The sequence below is a fragment of the Sinocyclocheilus grahami genome, unplaced genomic scaffold, assembly GCF_001515645.1.
Source record: "Sinocyclocheilus grahami isolate Dianchi unplaced genomic scaffold, SAMN03320097.WGS_v1.1 scaffold487.1, whole genome shotgun sequence".
In the NCBI taxonomy this organism is placed as follows: domain Eukaryota; kingdom Metazoa; phylum Chordata; class Actinopteri; order Cypriniformes; family Cyprinidae; genus Sinocyclocheilus; species Sinocyclocheilus grahami.
Genome location: NW_015505666.1, coordinates 262561 through 283295, shown reverse-complemented (window position 1 = coordinate 283295; position 20735 = coordinate 262561). Strand labels below are relative to the sequence as shown.

At 36.3% G+C, this 20735-nt stretch overlaps 1 protein-coding gene across 1 annotated transcript in view; it reads left to right on the top strand.

Moving 5' to 3' along the window:
• Positions 1-20735, top strand: part of itpr2 (inositol 1,4,5-trisphosphate receptor, type 2) — a 93147-nt gene that overhangs the window by 35962 nt on the left and 36450 nt on the right. The window contains exons 36-41 of the mRNA XM_016236278.1: positions 742-884; positions 2398-2571; positions 3442-3572; positions 5958-6155; positions 18903-19090; positions 20069-20329. Of these exons, the coding sequence (XP_016091764.1) occupies positions 742-884; positions 2398-2571; positions 3442-3572; positions 5958-6155; positions 18903-19090; positions 20069-20329 (1095 nt within the window). The remainder of the gene's footprint in view (positions 1-741; positions 885-2397; positions 2572-3441; positions 3573-5957; positions 6156-18902; positions 19091-20068; positions 20330-20735) is intronic.

The following is a 20735-nucleotide window of genomic DNA, read 5'->3' as shown; positions in this document are numbered from 1 at the left end:
CATGTTTTTTAAATATTGACCGTCCTCCTTAAGTTTTCTAAATTCCTGCAATTGGCACCTAATGAAATAAAAAATTAAGCAATTTTATGTAAAAGCTATTTAAAATGTATATATATGTATATTTTTGTGTATATATATATGAGTGTATGTGTGTGTGTATATATATATATATGTCATCGGAAGTGTGCTGCGACTATTTACTTTCAGTTTCAATTTAAGTAAATTAATTTAGGTTTGCCATTTATAATAAATGTTGTTTGTAATTAATGCCACTATAGTTTGTTTGTTTTATACTTAAATAGTTAATTCCTGTTCTATTCTGGATACTATTAAATGTAAAAGATTTAAGTGAGGGGAACTGATGTTTATTGTGTTTATAATGTAAATTGTAAAGTGAAAACTTTGCGTTTACCTTTATTTCTTAATGTAATAATAATGTTTTTTTTATGTCAAAGTGTATTTATTCAAGATTTTAATGATATACAAAAAACAAACATCAGCACAATTCAATTTGGACTCTGTGCAGCTTGTTTTCTGGAAAATATGGCCTTCCAGAAAGCTATTATTTAAAAAAAAAGTAACAATAATAGTATACCACATTGCACATCGTCACTGATCCAATCATTACCTTATGCTACACTGCTAATTAGATAACAGTAATAGTATTTGTGCATGTTAAATGTCTTCTGTCTATGACACTGACTACTGCTTTTGATTGGATGTTATGTGTATGTGTTTCAGGGAGTCATTGTGTATCTGGAGGAGCAGTTTAGTCCGCAGGTGCATGCAGAGTTTTCTGTATTAGTAGACGTGCTGCAAAGCCCAGAGATGCTGTTTCCTGAGTCTGCGCAGCTCCGCAGTGAGGATGGAGCCTTCATGTCTAAGTGAGACATGCACCCACATCAAACTAATTAAAGGCGTGCGTCATACGCGATGAATATATTAAACAAGTCCAGTGGCAGTTTTAAAAATAGCCATAGGTATGACATTATAAATCCATGAGAATTTTGGCTATAACTCCAAACATTTACGTCAGCAGCACCCTTAACTGATTGTCTGTTGTATGTTTGTCTGTAAAAATGAGTTTAAAACATGTAAATGGCAATTTGAATTAAATTGAAAATATGTTCATGTTTGTATGCATGTGTTGGAGCTGGTTGTGCTGTGATTAGTATACCAGCAGCATCATATATGAGCTATAAAATGTGTTTATTGCGAATGTGCCTGGGGTTCTGAGTGCCTTATATAAGCAATTATCTGAGTCTGAGCAAGATATACCTCTAAAATCACAGACCGTCTGCGTGTGATTATATAAGTCTACACGACTAGGACATAAAGCAGATTTCCTGTTTTATTTGTCACAACATTTTTGGACCATTACATTTATTGAAATAACACGACTTATGGAAAATTGTTGCAAAAACAATTCAAATACTTACTGAATTGAAAACAGTCTCAAACTGCCAACCCCACAGTATGTGATATTGTCATATGTGGCTGGACTTTTTTCTTTTCGTTTTTTTCTTAAAATCCGGCTTGCAAATCAATTGATTTTATTTACAGATGTCAAATATATGGATTGATTACAATGTAGACTACTGTTCAAACGTTTTGGGTCAGTAAGTTTTTATTAAATTATTTACAGAAATTAATAGAAGGATGCATTAAATTGAGAAAAAGCAAAACAGTGAAGACTTTTGCATTGTTACAAAAGTATCCTGAAAACACGTTAATGTTAAGCAGCACAACTGTTTTTAACATTGATAAGAAATGTTTCTTGAGCACCAAATCATCATATTATATAATGATTTATGAAGGATCATGTGACACTGAAGACTGGAATAATGATGCTGAAAATTCAGCTTTGCCATCACAGGAATAAATTGTTTTAATATTAAAACGGTTATTTTGATTTGTAATGATTTTTAACAATATTATTTTTTTTAACTGTGTTTTTGTTCAAATAAACAGCCTTGGTGAGCATGAGAGATATTGTTTAAAAACATTTAAAAAATCTTACTGACTTCAAACTTTTCAACAGTAGTGTACTTTTAGTCCTTAAATAATTCAATAACTTCTGACTGTTATATAAAATCCAGTTTTGTCATGTGTCTAGCCTGTAAATGGGACTGTTACCTGCATAATCTATTGTTCTCTAGAAATACAATCTCAGCCAGCATTACTCCACTAAACACAAAGAATTATATTCTAAATATTTTAGGTTAAAAAATAAGATGAAAATGTCTTTTGATACATCATTAATTGTATGTATTGATTATAGTTAAATGCATAGTTGCAAAACATTTGTAGTTGATGTGACTGGTCAAGTGGCCACGTTGATATCCTTGAATTATATTACATGTTTAGTGTGAAATATGATGCAATATTTTCTCTCAGGCTCATCAAACACACCAAGAAACTGATGGAGAAAGAGGAGAAGCTGTGTATTAAGATCCTGCAGACCCTGCGAGAGATGCTGGATAGGAAAGAAATATTCGAGGAAAAGGTATGTGTGGTGGGAACTTTCCGTAACCTCATTCTGGCCTTTTTTGCTCACACTTTTTTTTATGAGTGAATATATCATCTTCGACTGTAATTATGAGAATGTGTAGAAAATGTGTTTCTTATACAACCTGCCACTAACAAGCAGTAACAAACAGCAGATCAGCTCAGGTTTCATAGTAAACATCAAAAATGCACCTGCCACCTGTGATGTCATAAGGGAATTAGGGAATGTTGTTGCCATGCCGGTAACCACCAGAAGAGGGCGATAGTGCCAAAACAAAGGCCCGTGAACCTAATGAACCCCCCCCCAACCCCTAGAGCAGAGAGTGCTTATGTGTGTGTATATGCGGGCGTGCGAAGTGAAGCACAGCTCCAGACAATTAATCATGCTGAAAATTCAGCTTTGCCATCACAGGAATAAATTGTTTTAATATTAAAACGGTTATTTTGATTTGTAATGATTTTTAACAATATTATTTTTTTTAACTGTGTTTTTGTTCAAATAAACAGCCTTGGTGAGCATGAGAGATATTGTTTAAAAACATTTAAAAAATCTTACTGACTTCAAACTTTTCAACAGTAGTGTACTTTTAGTCCTTAAATAATTCAATAACTTCTGACTGTTATATAAAATCCAGTTTTGTCATGTGTCTAGCCTGTAAATGGGACTGTTACCTGCATAATCTATTGTTCTCAAGAAATACAATCTCAGCCAGCATTACTCCACTAAACACAAAGAATTATATTCTAAATATTTTAGGTTAAAAAATAAGATGAAAATGTCTTTTGATACATCATTAATTGTATGTATTGATTATAGTTAAATGCATAGTTGCAAAACATTTGTAGTTGATGTGACTGGTCAAGTGGCCACGTTGATATCCTTGAATTATATTACATGTTTAGTGTGAAATATGATGCAATATTTTCTCTCAGGCTCATCAAACACACCAAGAAACTGATGGAGAAAGAGGAGAAGCTGTGTATTAAGATCCTGCAGACCCTGCGAGAGATGCTGGATAGGAAAGAAATATTCGAGGAAAAGGTATGTGTGGTGGGAACTTTCCGTAACCTCATTCTGGCCTTTTTTGCTCACACTTTTTTTTATGAGTGAATATATCATCTTCGACTGTAATTATGAGAATGTGTAGAAAATGTGTTTCTTATACAACCTGCCACTAACAAGCAGTAACAAACAGCAGATCAGCTCAGGTTTCATAGTAAACATCAAAAATGCACCTGCCACCTGTGATGTCATAAGGGAATTAGGGAATGTTGTTGCCATGCCGGTAACCACCAGAAGAGGGCGATAGTGCCAAAACAAAGGCCCGTGAACCTAATGAACCCCCCCCCAACCCCTAGAGCAGAGAGTGCTTATGTGTGTGTATATGCGGGCGTGCGAAGTGAAGCACAGCTCCAGACAATTAATCAGCATCTAGTGGAGAAAGAGTCCCGCTCTGTTACATAAGCAAAGGCACATGAGGACACACTCATAGTGTTGGAGCAAGTAGCCAAATCACCCAGAGCCACAAATCAATACTGCAGAGATCAGACTACGGCCTTGCACATGGAGAGAGAGAGTGAGAGAAAAACAAAGAAAAGGAAGAATAGAAAAATATTAGGAATAAAGAACAGGAAAGCTCTAGCAGATTAATTCCCAGTTGTTGCCTCATAAACATTGACATTATAGTCGTTAGTGGCGGAATGTCTTAAATGTAACACAAGACTTGTGATAAGTTTAAAAGTATAAAGGCACGGTTCCATTAGTGAGATTTCAGCACGATTTTGCATGCAAAACCAGGTCTATTTTCAATGGTATAGCGACATATGAAGTACAGCTTTCAAACCAAGCAGGTTTCTTTTGTTTTGTGCAGCGAAATGTTGTGAATATGAGCGAAAGCAGATGTTACTGCACCTTAAAAGTTGATACGTCTCTCTCTACCACAAAATATATTTTCCATGTATGTTTTAGTTTTGGAGCATACATTCTCCACAGGGTTTGGCTGTGTTTGCTGTGTTGTTGTATTATAAACATTATGACATCATAGTTTTTATGATATCACAGTGAGTGGCGGAATGTCGGCACTTATTTTTGCCAGTTGAACATATTGAATCAGCATTTGTTAAATCAGAATTTGTTGAATCAAAAATTCGCCTGTGAAATTTTGCCAAGCAATGGTAAATGTAACCGCATATTATTCAAAGCGACTCTCTCTATTTAAGCAGTAAGCACACACTTTATAAAGACATTGGTAGATGTCTTGTATTTTATATGTACAATAAACAGATTAATTACAACGTAAAGGGAAAAAAGTTGAGATAAGATTAGAAAGCATGAAGTTTGTGAATGCCTGTCTATCAGTCATGTCCAAAGCAAGACAGCACATAGCCCATGCATTATGTAAACTAAATAGTGAATAAATTACTGTAGAGTGATTCCTTATACAAAGTGCACAACAAATACTCTAAACACGGAATCTTAAATACGTGTGATGCACTAGAACAGACCTCGTTGCTCTTGCCTTTCTCACACGCACATTTGAGAGTCTTCTTGCAGTGGACTATTGAAAGTGCATACTGCCACCTATTTCATGACACCGGCATGACAGCTGATGAATCATCGGTGGATCTGGCTTAGGAGAGCCGATATGATTAGTTAAAAAAAAGCTTAATCAGCCCCGATCCTTGAGATTGGCTTGGGACATCCCTAATTATGATATCACAGTGCGTTGCAGAATGTTGTAAACGTAACATACAAGACTTGTGACTAATTTAGAAGTGTAAAGGTGTGGTCAAATTAGCGATTTTCAGCAAAATTTAATGTGCAAAAAACAGGTCCGTTGTTTATGTCGAGCTGTATGAAGCACAGATCACACAAAACTCACTTTCAAACCAAGCAGTTTTATGTTGGTCAGCGTGATAAATTTGTGTGATAAACTTGAACGTGAGTGAAATTTGTGCGGGGAACTTTTTTATCCTTGCGCGAAACGTCCAGTCGCACAGATTCCTTTTAGAACACCCTCAAAATTTCGCTGAGCAGCGATAAACGTGGCCACACATTAAAAGGGATTTGTTTCGTCTCTCCACCAAAAAAATTTAAAAACTGGTTTGCGCAATTCCACATCTGTATGTGTTTGTTTATTTTGGAGCGTTCGTTCTCCACTGGGTTTGGCTGTTTGCCATGTTGTTGCATCATAAACATTATGCCATCATGGTCATTATGACATCACAGTGACTGGTGAAAAGTCTTAAATGTATTTTAAGTTTAGAAGTGTAAAAGAAGTGTAAAAGTGACTCGTTGGATTTGTTCCATCTCTCCACCACAAAAAAGATTGTTTGCGTAAATCCACGTCCGTATGTGTTTGTTTATTTTGGAGCGCTCGTTCTCCACGGGGTTTCGCTGTTTTGCCGTGTTCTTCCCGCCCTGAGAGTGGTGCTGCGGTTTCATGCAGGCCTGCTCGGCACAGACCGCCGGCTCCCCAGGGAGACCGAGAGTAGGAGGGCGAACGAGGGAAAGAAGGAGGGAGGGAGCGAGCATGTGAGAAGCCATGTGAGGCAAGAGAAAAAAGCGTGGCACAGCAGCAGGCGGAGGGATTGGAGAGGCGCGGTGTCTGCTGAGTCCATGAGGCGATGGAGCAGGGGGTGTTTACGTAACCAGCCTGCAGTGTCTGAGCCAACCTCACGTGGCTCATCATGTTCTCGCTCTCGCTCACTCGCTCGGTCTCTCCCATCATTTAGCTCTTGTTTATCTCAGTTCTTTTTCTCTTTGTTTATGGGTTAAATTTTTCTTTCTTTCTATCTCTCGCCAATGACTTGGTGATTTGGTTGCTGAGCAGCAGGTCATGGCTCACGAGCAGATATAATTGGCCTCTCTCTCTCTCTCTCTCTCTCTCTCTCTCTCTCTCTCGAATGATCACTTGTGTCAGCGTGGTGAGCTGAACGTGAGCATGTGTCTGCACACAATGTACAAAATGTTTAAAATGTCAAGCAGGCGCTGTTGTTCTGCTGTATTTTAGATATGTGGTAATGGCCAAACGGTCACAGCAGAGAAAGCTGAGCACAAAGCTTCAAAGTGGCGAAAAGTAACCGTGTATTTTCCTGTGTGTTTATTCCGTTTTTGACACTATAGAAGAAGTATGTGTAGTTGTGTTTAGGAACATTTGACTTGTGGTTCCAGGGTGTGGTTTTGACTGTTCTAATTTTAATTGATTTATTGACTTAAATGATTTATTCATGCATAATTTTTTTTTGTGTTCCCTCGTAATATTTAATCAAAAACACTAACTTCCTCTAGCCCTCGCAATAATTTAAATATTTTCATGACATTGTCATAAAAATAAACTCGGAATAAAGTTTTCTATAATTTCTAATTAGTTTTTAAATTTCTAATAGTATTGGGACCACATTCCTTGCTAACTACTGTGTAGTCACTTTATTTATCCGTCTCAAAAGTTTGAAAAAGGTAGTTTTTAAAAAAACACTTTCTAAAGAAATTTCATATGCTCACCAAGGCTGTATTTATTTAATAATAATATTAATAATATTATTATTATTCATATTAATAATATTATAAAAAGTAATATTGTGAAACATTATTGCAATTCAAAATTACTGTTTTCTGTTTTAATATATTTTTAAATTTAATTCTTTCCTGTGATGCTTTTTTAAATGGATTTAAATATATTTTTATGTAACAATGTAAAAATCTGTACTGTCATTTTTGATCAAATTAATGCATCCTTTATTTTCTTTAAAAAATAGTACAGTAGTTTTAATAATTACCAATTTGAATAAATTCTGCTTGTTAAATCAAGCCAGATGGTTGATGACGATTACCTTAAGGCACAGATTTAAATGACTTTGGGCGTTAAAACCAAAAGTTCTGAAACTTCAGACCGTCATGTATTGTGCTATGTTTGTGGGCAGGTTGTGTTCTAACATAGTGAACTACGTCAATGAAAACGCAAGCCTGTTCATGAATCCCTCTGGCCAAATTTCCAATACTGGCACAAGCACCAGCACCATTTTCATGGAAAAGGGGGTAATAGATGCACCGCACAGGCTTTGTGTTTTTGCAGAATGTGATAAATGTATGAGGGAGCATGGCTCAGTGTACATGTGAAACCCTTCAGTAAGACAGCCAGGCCACTTCTGGTCCTTGCGTACTTTCTTTCTTTTCCAAGATGTTTCTGTTCATTGCGTCCATCTGTTGTTACAAAACATTAACCGCGGCCTGTTCTGGAGTGTGTTTATTTAGAGTTAATACCTCGCATCTCACGAGTTGGGTGTACCCTTGAAGTAAACTCTCATACCAGTATTTGGTGACTAGCTTTGTGTGTGTGTGTGTGTGTGTGTGTATAAACAGGCCTCTCCTGTTTGTTGACAAAGGAAAGAAAAGCCCTGTTACATAACAGCCTATGCCTCTCTCTCTCTCATCCTGCCTGTATTTCTCTCCAGCCAAGTTTCACACTACCGCCCGGAGGCAAAGCAGCTTTCCAGATTACCAACCTCAAACGGTTAAGCTCCTCACACACATGCAGATACATACACATCACTGCACACACAATGCTGGGCCGGGGGTGGGAACGGGACACGTACACGCTCTGAAATTCACGCATATACATCAGCTCTGCGAGCAGGTCTCCCTGATGACTGCGGTGGAATACGACTGTTTCAGCCCCCACACACAAATCCCGCCAGAGCTCTTAGACTAAAGCCTACACGGACACACACGTTTAACCCAGGGGTCTCGCCAATGCCACATGCTAGCATACCTGTTCATGACTGCTGCAATGAAATAAAGCGAGAGGTGGCATTCCTGCTGCTACAATTAGCATTTAAAATCTTTACAAAACACATTCACAATGCATTTAATTACTGTACAGTGGGGGACAAACAGGTTTGAGACCACGTTGAACGTGTGGGATTCAAAATTTGGATATAAGCTAAATTTTAGGATTTTGAAAAATGTTAAATAAAGAAACAAAGCATAATGAGTAAACGAGTAAATCTTACGTAATCTTTTTTTTTTCCTTTTTGATATAAATAGTTTTTTTTTTTTGCTGCTTATAAAATGAAATAAAATCAAATAAAGACAATTAAATTTTTTTTTTTTTTTTTTTTTTTTTTTTTTTTTTTTTTAAATACAATTTTTTTCACTCTGCACTTTTAAACAGCTCGAATTTTGCATTCCTGAAATTAAATTTTTCTATTCAACTTTGGACTAAAATCTGATTAAAAAAATTAGAAAAATAAAATGCTTGCTGCTTTTTCCCCACTGTAAAAAAAACCTTTATAATTATATAAAATATATATAAATTATATATATATTTATAAATATATAAAGTTATAAATGGCTAGGGGATTTTGTTCCATTTTACTGGAGTGTTTTGAAGTTAGGGCTTGTCCTGCATACACACCATTGGAAAACACCGTAGTTACTTCATAGGATATTTTTAGAATAGAATCTTCAATAAATGGAAAATCCAAGCAGGCTCAGTGGAATTTGCTTAGTACAGTGTCTGAATCTTTCCCACATTATTATTTACAGGCCATTACTAAAGTATTACAGCTCAACTTAATATATAGGCTGCATTTGTTTGGTCGAAAATAGTGAAAACAGAAATATCCTAAAAAATGGTTTTCTAGTGATATCAGAACTCCAACTGTTTGCATCACTCCGCTTGCGGTATTTCTCATGGCGAGTGTCATGGCGGATGCCCAAATACATTCAAAATTTTGAAATAATACTGTGTTTGTGCCATGGAATGTAGTTTTGAGAGTTTTTAGGTGAGAATGTACTTGTTTAGACTTCAAATATGCAGTTTGTTAATAAAGAAAATATCTATTTGAAAATTTGCTTCAACGTTTTCGGAGATGTGAGCTCCAGGGTGTCAGTGGCTGTTTAGCACTCATGAACCCACCGAGAGCAACCTTACCTCGGCCAGATCTTCTGGAATTTGCCGCTAGTTCTGATGTCTCTATAGTGGTTAAACATGAGATATAATTTGTTATGGGTAAATCTAATGGGCAGTCTTTGGCCCCATGCACTACATTGTGCAAACTGTAACTGTTGTAGGGCTGTTTTTCAGGGATTGCCAAGATATTTTGGACAATCAAGTCAAGTCGAGCTTTATTGTCATTCCGCTACATGTGTGGACATACAGTGGAACATACAACACTAGACGTAAGAACAATTTTTAGACCTACATAGCTAACTTTCTGAAGCAGTAGTCTAACTACACATATACTATAAATAGTTGACTATACATACACATAACCTAAGACAGACTATACAAGTACTTTACATAATAACTGTACATGATATTGTGCAGAAGAGGTATTTAAGGTTAAGAAGTAGTGCAATGTGATTTGTGATGCATTCACAAGTAAACATTTGTGTTATCTTATTAAGTCCTTGTAACATGAAGTGTTTATAAGAAAGTGTCTGGTGCGTATAGAGAGGAAAGAGTGTGTTTTTCTACATGTGGTTTGTCCAGCCCACTCACCTGTGTGTAGCACACTCAGAATTGCACAATGTTCTTGAGGTTTTCACATTGAACAATCCTGTGCTTCCATCTTTGTGAGAACAGTTTGAGAACTTTTCTATTCCAGCTAGCTGTGCCCCAGTAAACAAAGCAAGGTTCATAAAGACATTGTTGGGTGAGTTTGGTGTGGAAGAACTTGACTGGCCCACACAGAGCCCTGACCTCAACCCCATCGAACATGTTTGGGATGAACTGGTGTAGGGTTGTGACGGTGAGGAAATTTTCCCACCGGTTAATCGACGTGTGACAACACCGGTAATACCGGTATCACCATGGGGGCGAGGGCAGGGGCGTTCCCTCTTTTCCTCGCTTTCCTTCGCTTTTAAATGGCTTGTAAAAGCTGCGTGCGCATTTTACTTTCACTTTCAAATAGCGGCAATTCGGCGTAAAGCAATTGTTAGTTTTTAGTTCGTTTGAATTTCCCCTCTTTTCCTCGCTTTCCTTTGCTTTTATATAGCTTAAATGCGCCATGCACATTTTACTTTCACTTTCGAATTAGCGACAGTTCGGCATCAATTGCTTGAATGCAACAACAAAATACAACGTCAAACTCAATTTAGCCTATATATAAAACATATAACTTTTATTAACAAAACAAATAAAAATACACCATGCTATAGGGCAGGCTATGCCTAATATAAAATAACAAATAACTTGCATAAAGTTTAAATAGCCTATTTCCAGTTTTGTATACCTAGGTAAACATGTATAATATTTATTTATTTATTTTTATTTAGTCATTTATCAGACACTTTTATCCAACGCGACTTACAAATGAGGACAACAGAAGCAATCAATTGTAGTATTAAAACAACTAAAATTAGCCCAAAACTAAAAGCTAAAACTTTATAAATACTACCTATACACATTTTTTAAATAAAGAGATTAAATAAAAATGACAAATGCATACAACTAAATTGAAAAACTTAACATTTAAATGAAAAACAAAAAATAAAGCTAAAAATAATTAAAAATATTAAAGAACAAAAGGTATAAGAGTATAATAATGATTCTAACATAACACTAAGCCAAACACCAAAAAAACAACTACATATGTGTATGTACAACCACACACACACACATACGTACACACACACACATATATATATATACACACAGTATATACACATTTATAAATTCAATATATATATTATTTAATTTCCATTTAGTTTGTTGAAGTATTAAAATAACTCAAATTAAATAAAACTAAAAACTTAAAAGACCTATACAGACATAATAAATTCAGACATAATTTAACTAAAATTGAAATAATTAACAAATACAAATAATATTAAACAAATAATATATAACCAAATAAATAAGAAACGTACAACGTTTATTAGCAAAACGAGTAAGAAAGCTTGGAGGCTTTTTTACCTTGATGTAAAAAAAAAATCAATAAATGACACAAAGTTAAAGGGGTCATATGATGCTATTTCAAGTTTTCCTTTCTCTTTGGAGGGTTACAAGCTCTTGGTGCATAAAGAAGATCTGTAAAGTTGCAAAGACTAAAGTCTCAAATCCAAAGAGATATTCTTTATAAAAGTTAAGAGTCAGCCACGCCTACCTAAAACGGCTCGTTCTAACACGCCCCCACATATCTACGTCACTATGTGGAAATATTAGCATAATGCCGCCCAAATGTGCACGGAAAAAAAGAAGGCGTGGTTTCAGGAACAGCAGTCGTGTTGATGCAGCCATGTCAGGGAGACGCTGTGTTTCAGTGCGAAAGCAAAAGCACTTTATTTGGCCTTCCGGAAGTAGATGCAATTAGGAATCATTGGTTACGATTTATTTACAACAGAACAGCACAAACCAGATGTTCGAATTTGTGCAACGCATTTTATGGACGACAGTTTTTTTAACCTAGAAGAGTACAAGGCTGGCTGTGGACAAAGGCTATTTAAAAAAATTAAATAAAAAAAGGGTAAATTCCGACTTTGCTATGACAATCTGGCGCTTCTGAATCAGCGACTGTAAGTATGTTTTGTTATTAGTTTAAGTATTTGCTATTGACTGTTCAAATGCGGAGTTTTACGCAGCGCAGAGTAACGCGTCGTGTGTGTGAAGGGTCACATCACAGGAGAGTGAACTGTCTGTCAGAAATCATAGCACGTCAGCTGTCTTAACCACGGCTTGTGTACTGCATCATCACTGTCTGTCACGTGACTGTTTCCCTTTCAGGCTTGAACTGATGGTAAAACTAACGACATTATTAACTGTCTTGATATTTACTTTGAAAGCTGAAGCTGCGATTATGGTAAGGGACGTTACATTTCCGAAGCGTGCTTGTGGTGTTCGGCCAATCACAATGCACTGGTTCAGCTGGCCATTCAGAGCAGACTGCGCTTGTCAAAGGAGGGGGCTTTGTTGAAAACTACGCGTTTGAGAGAGGCAGGGCATAGAGGAACTACAATAATGTGCAGTATTTGAAAAGTTTTTTGAACATAAAAGCATGTCAACATATATTCTGTTATACCAAATACACAAAATAATGATCTTTAAAATAGCATCATATGACCCCTTTAAATAAAGTAAAAATCAGCAAACAATGTGGAACCAATTAAATAAGTAATTAGTAAAAAGTAAATAATTAAAAAACTTCCAAAATCACCTTAGATAAACGGCAAAAGTCAACAGGCTTTTCAAAATCCAAAATATTGCCAAACAGTCGCTTCTGCATCTCGTTTTGAAACTATCCACCATCGTCTTGTCTATCTTACCTCACCTCTTCTTGTCAGTCAGCTCAACTCACTCTCCTCACTGGATAAATGAAATCTGATCTGTGATCCGACTGTTGTTCGGCACGCTGCATTGAGCAGCCGCGTTCAGTTTTTAATTGTAGTGTCTGTTCTTTTACTGAACTAAATGATTTTTATTACTATAAAAAAATCTAAACGACGGTGGGGGTCGGTGACGCGGTGGGCAAGTGACATAACCGGTGTTGCGGCTTGACACCGGTATCACCGTCAGCACTGTCTATTGCGGCAAGCCTAAACTGGTGCAGCGATTGCAAGCCAGGCCTTCTTGTCCAACACAAATGTTAAAAAACTCCTACAGAAACACTCCAAAATCTTGTGGAAAGCCTTTCCAGATGAGTGGAATCTGTTATAGCCATAAAGAGGGGACCAACTGCATGTTAATGTCTGTGTATTTAGAATGCGATGCCATTAAAGGGAGAAAGTCTTGGCCTTGCCTGTAAATCAACAATCTCTCCATACATACAAAGGTAGAGATACAAATTGATATTTCTTTCCTGCATGCTTTTATAACTGCCTCAATGGAAGGATGTGGAACAGATGTTATTAATGTTGGCTGTTTATGAGCCCTTTGCTTGTATATTTGATAGATTTAAGTGGATTCATCATGAAGTTTAATTGTGCATGAGACTCAGCATCTGTGAATGCATGCTGAGTACTGTTTGTGTAATGTGTCGTGTTATTTGTGTGTAACTGCTCACTTCGGTGGGCTCCAAGTGTTCAGGTCTGTCCGAAATCAAGTCTCAAGCATCCATGGGTCAGGAGCTGACGGCAGATAGTGAATCTCACAAACACGTCTTGTGCCCCTAAGGACGTTAGGCGATCACATGCCCCACTTCCGAACGACACCAGGGTCAGTCATCTTCAGGAATGGTTGTTTATGTCCTTGCTGCAGTTTGTCTTGGCCCGGCCTGCAAATCAACAATCTCTCCAATTGCTCTCACATGCAAGGCTAATTTGTTTTCCTGCTTGTGGCACTGTTTATGAGGAGAGCCACATTGAACACTGCTACCTCTGAGAGCAGGTCACAAGGGACCTCTGGACCAATCGCACAGCGGTCAGGCCACTGGACTGGGCGGATGCTTACTGGAACCCAGACTTAGAGACTCTCCCCTTGTCCTCCTGACTGAGAGAAGATAAGTGCTAGGGGAGATTGATATTGGAGAATAGTGTAAGGTGTCAAGGCCATAACCAATGCAAATGTAGCATATGATCAAGATCTTGAAATTTTCTTAAAGTAAAAGAATGTATTCTGAAGACTTTAGAATTGCATAAGGAAATTCACATGTGAATTAGTCATTCAGAACAGTTTTGTAAACCAGATTTAATGAAATGATCTAACTCAAAAGAATAATTCGTTCCACTCTCATGAGTCGTGAGAGCTATTAAGTGAATAATAACTTACATTTTGGCTTCAGAAGACTTGGTATAAAGTGCAAATTACTTTCATACAGGATCGGAAATTTAACTTTTACATTAAGAGGCAATATTTGCCCCCCTTAATTGACTTCCAGCTGCTTTTTTTTTACCTTTTGTAAGGACTTTTTTATAATTACTAAATGTACGTTGGTTGAATTTAAGTATTTCATATAAAACAAAACACAACTTAAATCAATTTACAACACTATAGCCTGCAGAAAGTCAGGTTATTTTAGTTGAAACAAACAAACTGGGAATAATTAAAATACATTGCAGAAAGCAAGCAAGAATGTTCCCCACCACTGAAGCGTGCTGTAACTTCAGTCTAGCACAAGTTCTGCAAACAATCACTCAAGCACACTGCAAAATGAATCTCTTACTTGCATCGTATCTGCACTTTGTTGTTTATGATGAGAAAATTTGTGAGAGCATGTATACTGAACAAAACTGCATTTTCACTGCAATGACTAATCTAAACTCCCCTGATTGGCCGTTGCATTCATAAACTCAAAAGAAATGTGTGTGATTTAGTGGTTATAATGCTCAACTCTGATGCAAAGTGAGCAGATCTAAATAATAAACACTTTTAATTCATTTTCATTTAATTTCATCTACATATATGCAACAGTTTTAATAGATTTAAATTTAATTTCTAATAGTTTTCCATGGTGGTTTTGCATCCTGGGATGCTTTTAAGCTTCAAAAACGATGCAAAAGCACTATAAAAGTGAACTATTTATCATTTCTGAGTGTGCTATCCTTTAATAAATTCACTAGTATCTTTCTCTCATTCTTTCCTGATTTCTGTTATGCAAGATCTCGACTCTGAGAAGATGTGATCATGGTGTTCATGTCTAGACTGCCTGACGAGATTTTAGGTGTATTGATTTTTCTCTCACACTCTTTCTCTTCCATAAATCTGTTCCACCCAAAGTCATACTCCTCCCTCTGCTCTTAAAAATGGGAGTGCATCGTAGAAAAGTTTCAGTCCATTAATTTTAAAGTGCCAATGAAGTTGTTTTGAAGGCCTTTTGTGTTGTGTGAGATGTTTACACAACCGCTTCAATGGATAAAACACATCAAATTAGTTCTCTGGCTTAAATCATTTGGTTGTCATACCCCTCACCTTTCACAGACTTTAATAATATAATTTTATCACTCTGAACATATATTATTGTACTGCAAATGTTTTTTCGGTCAGAAATTAAAAAATATTTTGGAAAAACTCTTATACTCACCATGGCTGCATTTATTTTAATAAATTTTATGTTTATTTTATATCTATTATATATTATATGTATTGTAAGTGTCCTATGCTTAGGACTGAAGACTCCAGAATCCTTTGAATCCTTTAGAAATCATTCTAATATGCTGAATTGGCATTCAATTATGAATGTTTAAAACGGTTGTGCTGCTTAATATTTTTATGGAAATCATTACACTTTTTTTCAGAATTCTTTGATCAATAAAATTTCAAAAGAACAGCATTTATTTAAAATATAACTTTTTGTGACGATATACTATAAAAGTGTTTACTGTCACCTTTGATCAATTTAATTAATATATATTAAATAATGTTTGGTAACACTTTAGTATAGGGACCAATACTCACTCTTAACTAGTTGCTTATTAGCATGCCTATTATTAACATATTGGCTGTTTATTAGCACTTATAAAGCACATATTCTTTTTTAAGTTATATTTATGGGCGATTTCTGCCTTTATTGGGACAGGAGAGTAGAGAGGTGACAGGAAAGCATTGGGTGGAGAGAGAGGGGGGGCAGGATCGGCAACGGACCGCAAGACGGGAATCGAACTCGGGAATCGAACTCGGGTCGGTGTGAGCGCAGTTGCGCTGCATGTCGGCGCACTAACCATGAGGCTATTGGCGCCGACATAAAGCACATATTCTGCACGACCATATTCTACAGCCCTAATTCTATCCAATACATAAACATAGTAACTACCTTACTAACTATTAATAAGCAGCAAATTAGGAGTTTATTAAGGCAAAAGTCATAGTTAATGGTTTGATAATAGCGAGAAATGGACCTTAAAATAAAGTGTGACATACTATTTATGTAATTAATACATATATACAGTGGTGTGAAAAAGTGTTGGCCCCCTTCCTGATTTCTTATTTTTTTGCATGTTTGTCACACTTTAATGTTTCAGATCATCAAACAAATTTAAATATTAGTAAAAGATAACACAAGTGAACACAACATGCAGTTTTTAAATGAAGGTTTTTATTATTAAGGGAAAACAAAATCCAAAACTACATGGCCCTGTGTGAAAAAGTGTTTGCCATATATGTGTGTGTAAATGAATACATTTTGTCATCTTTTTTATACTTTTATTTATTTTTCTCCGTTTTTCCCTTCTCTATTCAATTTTTTAACACATCCAAAACTTGGAGAAGAAAGCCTGGCAGCTGTAACCTTAGAGAGGAGCCCCATGTGTTGTAACGGGAGGCGATATGACCCAAGGGTGTGCCTTGAGGCCTAAGACAAGCCCTGATTTGATGAGTCCAGCAGCGCAGAGCACCCCTCCCTTTTGCTGTGTCTCTCTCCCTTTTATTCTCTAGATCCCTTCATCCTGAGTTCTCCGGTACCTGCATACAGCAGTGGAGGGCTTTTTTTGAAGCTTGCTGGAGCATCCCAGGCTTAGCCAGGCCAGCCGCAGTGTGGCGTGCCCGTGCACATTTTAAAAAAAGTCAGCCTGTCTGTTTTTTCCTCCCCACTGCTCTATCTATCCCTCCATCTTTCCCTCACCTCCCCTTCTCTCTCTCTCTATCTCATATCTGTCTTTTTTTTGCTTTCTGTCTCTCTCTCTCTCTTTTGTCCTCACTTCACCTGCGCAGGGTTTTTTTCTCTGCCATGCAGCAGCAAATGGATGAGTCAGACTGGCACTGCTACCTTCATCTCTCACTTTCCTCCTCGGTCTTCCCATCAAGTCCTGTGCAGAAGTGCAGGAAAGACTGCAGCATCAGGAGACACTAAACTCCCCTATTATAGCTGGTTTTGTAGGAAAGAGAGCAGCTTCTAGTAAAGCATGTCCAATTACAGTGAACAGGTGCAGAAAATGATATGAAGACGCCCTGAATATGGGCAAATATGGTTAATTATGATGGTTTCTGAAACTTAAAGACATAGTTCACCTAAAAAATGAAAAATAATTTAGTCACGCTCATGTCGTTCCAAACCTGAGTGACTTACTTTCTTCTGTGGAACACAAAAGATGATATTTTGAAAAATGTCTCCGTATTTATTTTCTTCCATTATACTGAACAGTGGAAGTCGATGATCGCCAAAATGGTTTGTTTACCAGCATTCTGCAAAATATTATCATTATATTATTAATGTTCTGCAGAAGAAAGAAAGTCATACAGGTTTGAAACCAGCATGAGAGTGAGTAAATGATGACAGGATTTTAATTTTTGGATGAGCTATTTCTTTAATAGAGTGCGAGTGTGTGTGTGTGTGACCGCTCGTCCAGACAGTGGAAGCAGACACAGTCTGTGCTGACTGCTGATGAGTGTTTACTGAGAGAGTGGGAACAGCAACAACACGTGCTTGTCAGAGTGAGAGAGAAAAGTGTCTTCTTTCTGTGGCAGTTTGCCACTCTAGTGTCGGCGCATGCATGGCCACACAGCCACCCTGGGTTTCATTATCCTCCTGGGTGACACAGTGTGGAAGGGTGAAGTCAGTAGAATGTCATGTTCTGTCCACCACCTTACTCCTTTCCTGGCCATCCACAGGGTATTCATGAATAGTTATTTGCTATTTAATAGTCAGTTGCAGGTGTTGTTAGCAGGAGGGACATTGTCGTTCTGACATTTGAATGGACAAAATTTGTAGAATGTATTGTGCAGTTTGAGTTATCAATATTTTAGTCTATTTTTTTCAGAAGGGAAATAATGTAAGTTAATATTTAGAAGTAAACTAACATTTTGATGACCTCAACATTTTATTTTATCCAATTTTTTTATTGTTAATAATTTTATTTTATTTCATTTCATTTCATTTTTATTTTTATTTTTTTAAATGATAAAATAAAATAAATTTCAGTTTTTAATTTTAATTTAATTTTGATTTGTTTTTATTAATTAATCTTTTTTTATTTGAGCCATTTTATTACTTATGGTTTTTAATTTTATATTCCTTTTAGTTTTTTATTTATTTATGTCACTATTCTATTTTATATTTTAATTAGATTTTTTTATTTTATTATTTTGTTGTATTTTATTTTAGATTGTTTTATTAATTTTTACATTTTTTATTTAATTGTTTTTATTTTATTTTTAATGTTTTTCAATCAGTGTTTGGTAAGTTACTCTCAAAAAGTAATTAATTACTAGTTACTAATAATTACAAATTAATAATAAATTAAGGAATGTTATGGGTTCAGCTATATTTTATTATATTAATTAAGGTTATTATTTTCTGTGTTAATTTTCTGCCTCCTCAGTGTTTTTTTTTGTTTTTGTTTTTTTACAAGTGGAGCTGGGGTTGAAATGTTAGTGATAAATTCATAAAAGATACATTTTCTAAGATGGTCTCAAACATTTTTTTTTTTAGATTTTTTAAAAGTTGGCTCACCATATACATCCCCTCGCCCAACTTCTGCTCATCTCATACCTGACTCAACAGTGTTCTGTGTGTGTACATAGGTGGTTCTCCAGGACAGGACTCTGATAAGCCAGGCACTAGCGTAGTAGACATCCAATGTGCTCTGGACAACGTTGGAGCATCCGAGCTGGTCATCGACCTCATCGTCAGCACTAAGAACGACCGTATCTTTGAGGAGAGCATTTTACTGGGCATTGCACTCCTGAGAGGAGGAAATACACAGATTCAGGTATAAACAGGACACACATTCACAACGGGACATCTGTAAGATTCAGGTGATGTCATTTTTAGTGGTCGACTGATAATGTTTTTTTGATAGCCGATGCCGATATCTTGGAAAGCAGGGTGGCCGATATAAAGCCGATATAATTGTATTTATTTTAATTAATATTTAAGAAATTTGAAATAATTTGAAAATGGATTAAAAATAAATTTGTAAAATAAACATACTTATACTTTAGATGACAAAGTATTTTCCACAAATAAATACATATTTGATAAAAATATAATTAAAAAGGAAGTAAACTGTAACCAACAGAGCACTCAGTATTCTGGGAAGTTTGTGTGCATTGGGAATCATATTTTTTCAAATAAAGCCAAGGTAACACTCATTTTACAAACAGCACAAAGTGAAAATGACATTGATATGACAGTGGGCAAATGCATAAAGCGCAGCATAATTTGAAATCACGAATTTAATTTTTGAAGCATTCAATTAGCACAGACCAAAAGTCACGCAGAGAACACACTTCACAAGATCGCACAACAAGTTTGCAAGGTTTGTGAAATTTTATTTTCATTAGCCATTCAAAGATTTGTTTAAATAATGTAAATGCATATTTGCTGAATGCTGACGGCAAACGAGAAAGTATTATAATGTTTGCCTTTCTATTACTAATAATATAAAAACAATTGTTATAATACTATTTGTATACATTTTAAATCCTTTGTTTAACAGTTCTATCGGATTATTAGACAGACTTTTATCCCTATTAGACAGAACAGTTAACGACGAAAGCGAACAAGAGGGAGAACGTGAGCACTGTATGCTCAGGCGCTGCCGCTCTCAGCGCCGTCAAAATAAAAGTCCCGCCTCGAACGCATCGGCCAAACAGAAAAACTTATCGGCCAATGCCGATATTTGAAAAATGCCAAATAGGCCATATATCGGTCGACCACTAGTCATTTTCTGCATGTCTCCCTGCAGAACTCTTTCTACAGTCAGCTGCACAAGCAGAAGAAGTCTGAGAAGTTCTTCAAGGTCTTCTATGATCGAATGGAGCTGGCGCAGAAAGAGATCCGCTCCAGTGTGTCAGTCAACATGTTTGAGCTCAGCTGCAGGAAGAGAGAGGAGGAGGGCGAGGGCTCTGGAATCAGACATAAAAAAGGTATACGTCCACTTTCTCTCAGGTTCTTTCTGTCTAAACATGAGAAAAAGATTTACAAAAGCATAGTGAATATTAAAACGGTAAAGAAATGTTTCAATGTATTTCACCCTAATAGCAAAAGAACAATATAAACAATAATAATTAAAAGGCACAGTATGTAAGATTTTAGTAATAAAATATCCAAAAACAACTTGCTCAGTGTAATATATTTCATGGAGTTCTGTACTTACGTTATCCCAAAAGTTCCCAAGTATTTGTAAATATGAAATATTGAACATGATTCGTGAATTCCATGATGGTGAAAACGACATCTCCCATCGTTCCATTCTCCTTCATAGCAAAGGGCAAAGGGAGCGATGTAATTTCCTCATTATCTTCAGTTGGGATATTCCCATAACAACGCAGCACGGTGACTACATAATGGCACGCATGTGCCCTGCTCACTCCAAGGGGATAGGAATTGATCACTTCCATTTGGAATTTGCC